Below are 5,000 nucleotides of genomic sequence, written 5' to 3' on the forward strand. Positions count from 1 at the left end.
GGGGTCGGGGGTCAGGGTGACTCACGGCAGCAGGGCTTCCTGGATGTTCCCCCAGAGCTGCTTCCCCGCCATGACGATGACCAGCTGGGTGGTGAGCTCGATCAGACACCCCCCCGGGTCACACTGGGCAGAGAGAGGGGCGACAGGGAGGGTTTACATCTCTACTTCCTGCTACTGAACACTCCACCTACTCTCAGTACTACTGAACACTCCATCTCCACTTCCTGCTACTGAACACTCCATCTCCACTTCCTGCTACTGAACATTCCATCTCCACTTCCTGCTACTGAACACTCCATCTCCACTTCCTGCTACTGAACACTCCACCTACTCTCAGTACTACTGAACACTCCATCTCCACTTCCTGCTACTGAACACTCCATCTCCACTTCCTGCTACTGAACACTCCATCTCCAGTTCCTGCTACTGAACACTCCATCTCCACTCCTGCTACTGAACACTCCATCTCCAGTTCCTGCTACTGAACACTCCACCTACTCAGTACTACTGAACACTCCATCTCCACTTCCTGCTACTGAACACTCCACCTCCTCTTCCTGTTACTGAACACTCCACCTACTCTCAGTACTACTGAACACTCCACTTCCTGCTACTGAAGACTCCATCTCCACTTCCTGCTACTGAACACTCCACCTACTCTCAGTACCACTTACCTCCGGCGTTCACCATAGCGCTACGATGCCTCTGGGAAACTCAGCCCCTATCTATTTCTATCCCAGGCTGTTGTTTGTTGAGGGAGGGAACATACATACATACATACATACATACATACATACATACATACATACATACATACATACATACATACATACATACATAGATAGATAGATAGATAGAGAGATAGAGAGATAGAGAGATAGAGAGATAGATAGATAGATAGGAGCCCTCCTCACCTCCTCACTCATACTGACCTCACCTCCTCATTCCTACTGACCTCACCTCCTCATTCCTACTGACCTCACCTCCTCATTCCTACTGACCTCACCTCCTCATTCCTACTAACCTCACCTCCTCATCCCTACTGACCTCACCTCCCCAACTCCTCATTCCTACTGACCTCAACTCCTCACCTCCTCATCCCTACTGACCTCACCTCCTCACCTCCTCACTCCTAGCGGACCCCTCCTCACCTCCTCATTCCTCAGCCTGCTCCACTGGCCAAACATGTAGGAGTAGTTGCCAGGGTAACCCACGAACTTGCCCTTGAAGAAGGCCACGTAGAAGCAGGAGGAGTAGTAGTTGACGAACTGGAAGAGGAACATCTTCATGGTCAGCTTGTTCTCGTACTCCAGGTGGGTCTTGGGGATCTCTGCCCAGCGCCAGAAAGACATGAGAGATTCAGCCCCAGTATGGCTGTCTGTCCAGACGTTCTAAAACCCTGTATGAACTCTGACCCTTGTGGCCCCGCCCCCTCACCCAGGTCAGTGATCCAGATGGCCACTCTCTCGTAGAAGAAGTTGAGGATCATGATGATGACGAAGTTGATGCAGGAGGCGGTGACGGAGGTGGCGAGCTGCGGCGTGATGAGCGAGCCCACCAGCTGGATCTTCCTGGTGGGGCTGTCCTTCATGATGCTGGCGAAGGCGGCGAAGACGGCCAGGCGGTAGGCGATGACCCCGATGATGCACGCCACAATCAGAGACACCTAGCAACCACACCATCAGAGACACCTAGCAACCACACCATCAGAGACACCTAGCAACCACACCATCAGAGACACCTAGCAACCACATACATGCATACATATATATGAACACACTCTCTCTCTCTCTCTCTCTCTCTCTCTCTCACACACACACACACATAGGTCCCTCTCTCTCTCTCTCTCTCTGTCTCTCTCTCTCTCTCTCTCTCTCTCTCACACACACACACACACACACACTATAGGTATAGTGTAGTATACTAGCTTACCCAGAAGAGGACCGTGGCTCCAGAGAGGCAGAATCGAGCATACTTGCTGGTGAGGGGCAAGTATGGCTCCATTTCCTGTCCAGACACGAAGCTGAGTCAGAGAGCCCTTCATATAGTACAGCAAGGTTATCCTCTATCTACCCAGTGGTGCCATATCATCACTAGCAGCAGTGAAATGCTTTGTGACTTAACAGTGCTGTCTATCAACCTGGCGTTCAGTGTCCTGGGTGGTCAGTGTCCTGGGTGGTCAGTGTGCTGGGTGGTTAGTGTCCTGGGTGGTTAGTGTCCTGGGTGGTTAGTGTCCTGGGTGGTCAGTGTGCTGGGTGGTCAGTGTGCTGGGTGGTTAGTGTCCTGGGTGGTTAGTGTGCTGGGTGGTTAGTGTCCTGGGTGGTCAGTGTGCTGGGTGGTCAGTGTCCTGGGTGGTCAGTGTCCTGGGTGGTTAGTGTCCTGGGTGGTTAGTGTGCTGGGTGGTTAGTGTCCTGGGTGGTCAGTGTCCTGGGTGGTTAGTGTCCTGGGTGGTTAGTGTGCTGGGTGGTTAGTGTCCTGGGTGGTCAGTGTGCTGTGTGGTTAGTGTGCTGGGTGGTCAGTGTCCTGGGTGGTTAGTGTCCTGGGTGGTTAGTGTCCTGGGTGGTTAGTGTGCTGGGTGGTTAGTGTCCTGGGTGGTCAGTGTGCTGGGTGGTTAGTGTGCTGGGTGGTCAGTGTCCTGGGTGGTTAGTGTGCTGGGTGGTTAGTGTGCTGGGTGGTCAGTGTCCTGGGTGGTTAGTGTGCTGGGTGGTCAGTGTCCTGGGTGGTTAGTGTGCTGGGTGGTCAGTGTGCTGGGTGGTCAGTGTCCTGGGTGGTTAGTGTGCTGGGTGGTCAGTGTGCTGGGTGGTTAGTGTGCTGGGTGGTTAGTGTGCTGGGTGGTCAGTGTCCTGGGTGGTTAGTGTGCTGGGTGGTCAGTGTCCTGGGTGGTTAGTGTCCTGGGTGGTCAGTGTGCTGGGTGGTTAGTGTCCTGGGTGGTTAGTGTCCTGGGTGGTTAGTGTGCTGGGTGGTTAGTGTGCTGGGTGGTTAGTGTCCTGGGTGGTCAGTGTCCTGGGTGGTCAGTGTCCTGGGTGGTTAGTGTGCTGGGTGGTCAGTGTCCTGGGTGGTTAGTGTCCTGGGTGGTTAGTGTGCTGGGTGGTTAGTGTGCTGGGTGGTCAGTGTGCTGGGTGGTCAGTGTGCTGGGTGGTTAGTGTCCTGGGTGGTCAGTGTCCTGGGTGGTTAGTGTGCTGGGTGGTTAGTGTGCTGGGTGGTTAGTGTGCTGGGTGGTCAGTGTCCTGGGTGGTTAGTGTGCTGGGTGGTTAGTGTGCTGGGTGGTCAGTGTCCTGGGTGGTCAGTGTGCTGGGTGGTTAGTGTGCTGGGTGGTCAGTGTCCTGGGTGGTTAGTGTCCTGGGTGGTTAGTGTGCTGGGTGGTCAGTGTCCTGGGTGGTTAGTGTGCTGGGTGGTTAGTGTGCTGGGTGGTTAGTGTCCTGGGTGGTTAGTGTGCTGGGTGGTCAGTGTCCTGGGTGGTTAGTGTGCTGGGTGGTTAGTGTCCTGGGTGGTTAGTGTGCTGGGTGGTTAGTGTGCTGGGTGGTTAGTGTCCTGGGTGGTCAGTGTCCTGGGTGGTTAGTGTGCTGGGTGGTTAGTGTGCTGGGTGGTCAGTGTCCTGGGTGGTTAGTGTGCTGGGTGGTTAGTGTCCTGGGTGGTTAGTGTGCTGGGTGGTTAGTGTCCTGGGTGGTTAGTGTCCTGGGTGGTTAGTGTCCTGGGTGGTTAGTGTCCTGGGTGGTTAGTGTGCTGGGTGGTTAGTGTGCTGGGTGGTCAGTGTCCTGGGTGGTTAGTGTGCTGGGTGGTCAGTGTCCTGGGTGGTTAGTGTGCTGGGTGGTTAGTGTGCTGGGTGGTTAGTGTGCTGGGTGGTTAGTGTGCTGGGTGGTCAGTGTCCTGGGTGGTCAGTGTCCTGGGTGGTTAGTGTGCTGGGTGGTTAGTGTGCTGGGTGGTTAGTGTCCTGGGTGGTTAGTGTGCTGGGTGGTCAGTGTCCTGGGTGGTTAGTGTGCTGGGTGGTTAGTGTCCTGGGTGGTTAGTGTGCTGGGTGGTTAGTGTGCTGGGTGGTTAGTGTCCTGGGTGGTCAGTGTCCTGGGTGGTTAGTGTGCTGGGTGGTTAGTGTGCTGGGTGGTCAGTGTCCTGGGTGGTTAGTGTGCTGGGTGGTTAGTGTCCTGGGTGGTTAGTGTGCTGGGTGGTTAGTGTCCTGGGTGGTTAGTGTCCTGGGTGGTTAGTGTCCTGGGTGGTTAGTGTCCTGGGTGGTTAGTGTGCTGGGTGGTTAGTGTGCTGGGTGGTCAGTGTCCTGGGTGGTTAGTGTGCTGGGTGGTTAGTGTGCTGGGTGGTTAGTGTGCTGGGTGGTTAGTGTGCTGGGTGGTTAGTGTCCTGGGTGGTTAGTGTGCTGGGTGGTCAGTGTCCTGGGTGGTTAGTGTGCTGGGTGGTTAGTGTGCTGGGTGGTTACTGTGCTGGGTGGTTAGTGTGCTGGGTGGTTAGTGTCCTGGGTGGTCAGTGTGCTGGGTGGTTAGTGTGCTGGGTGGTTAGTGTGCTGGGTGGTTAGTGTCCTGGGTGGTTAGTGTGCTGGGTGGTTAGTGTGCTGGGTGGTTAGTGTCCTGGGTGGTCAGTGTGCTGGGTGGTTAGTGTCCTGGGTGGTTAGTGTGCTGGGTGGTTAGTGTGCTGGGTGGTTAGTGTGCTGGGTGGTTAGTGTGCTGGGTGGTCAGTGTCCTGGGTGGTTAGTGTGCTGGGTGGTTAGTGTGCTGGGTGGTTAGTGTGCTGGGTGGTTAGTGTCCTGGGTGGTTAGTGTGCTGGGTGGTTAGTGTGCTGGGTGGTTAGTGTGCTGGGTGGTTAGTGTGCTGGGTGGTTAGTGTGCTGGGTGGTCAGTGTCCTGGGTGGTTAGTGTCCTGGGTGGTTAGTGTGCTGGGTGGTTAGTGTCCTGGGTGGTTAGTGTGCTGGGTGGTTAGTGTGCTGGGTGGTCAGTGTGCTGGGTGGTTAGTGTCCTGGGTGGTTAGTGTGCTGGGTGGTTAGTGTGCTGGGTGGTCAGT

At 55.2% G+C, this 5,000-nt stretch overlaps 1 protein-coding gene across 4 annotated transcripts in view; it reads right to left on the reverse strand.

Annotated features, from left to right (window-relative positions):
* The window catches only part of ano5b (anoctamin 5b), a gene marked incomplete at its 5' end in the record, with an annotated part of 39,962 nt that overhangs the window by 6,220 nt on the left and 28,742 nt on the right, over positions 1-5,000 (reverse strand). For all 4 annotated transcript variants that reach the window (XM_084436566.1, XM_084436567.1, XM_084436565.1 and 1 more), the window contains 4 exons: positions 26-123; positions 1,152-1,330; positions 1,438-1,666; positions 1,933-2,007. In XM_084436566.1, coding sequence (XP_084292692.1) covers positions 26-123; positions 1,152-1,330; positions 1,438-1,666; positions 1,933-2,007 — 581 coding nt within the window. The remainder of the gene's footprint in view (positions 1-25; positions 124-1,151; positions 1,331-1,437; positions 1,667-1,932; positions 2,008-5,000) is intronic.

The sequence above is a fragment of the Borostomias antarcticus genome, assembly GCF_949987555.1.
Source record: "Borostomias antarcticus genome assembly, chromosome: 4".
Lineage (NCBI taxonomy): Eukaryota > Metazoa > Chordata > Actinopteri > Stomiiformes > Stomiidae > Borostomias > Borostomias antarcticus.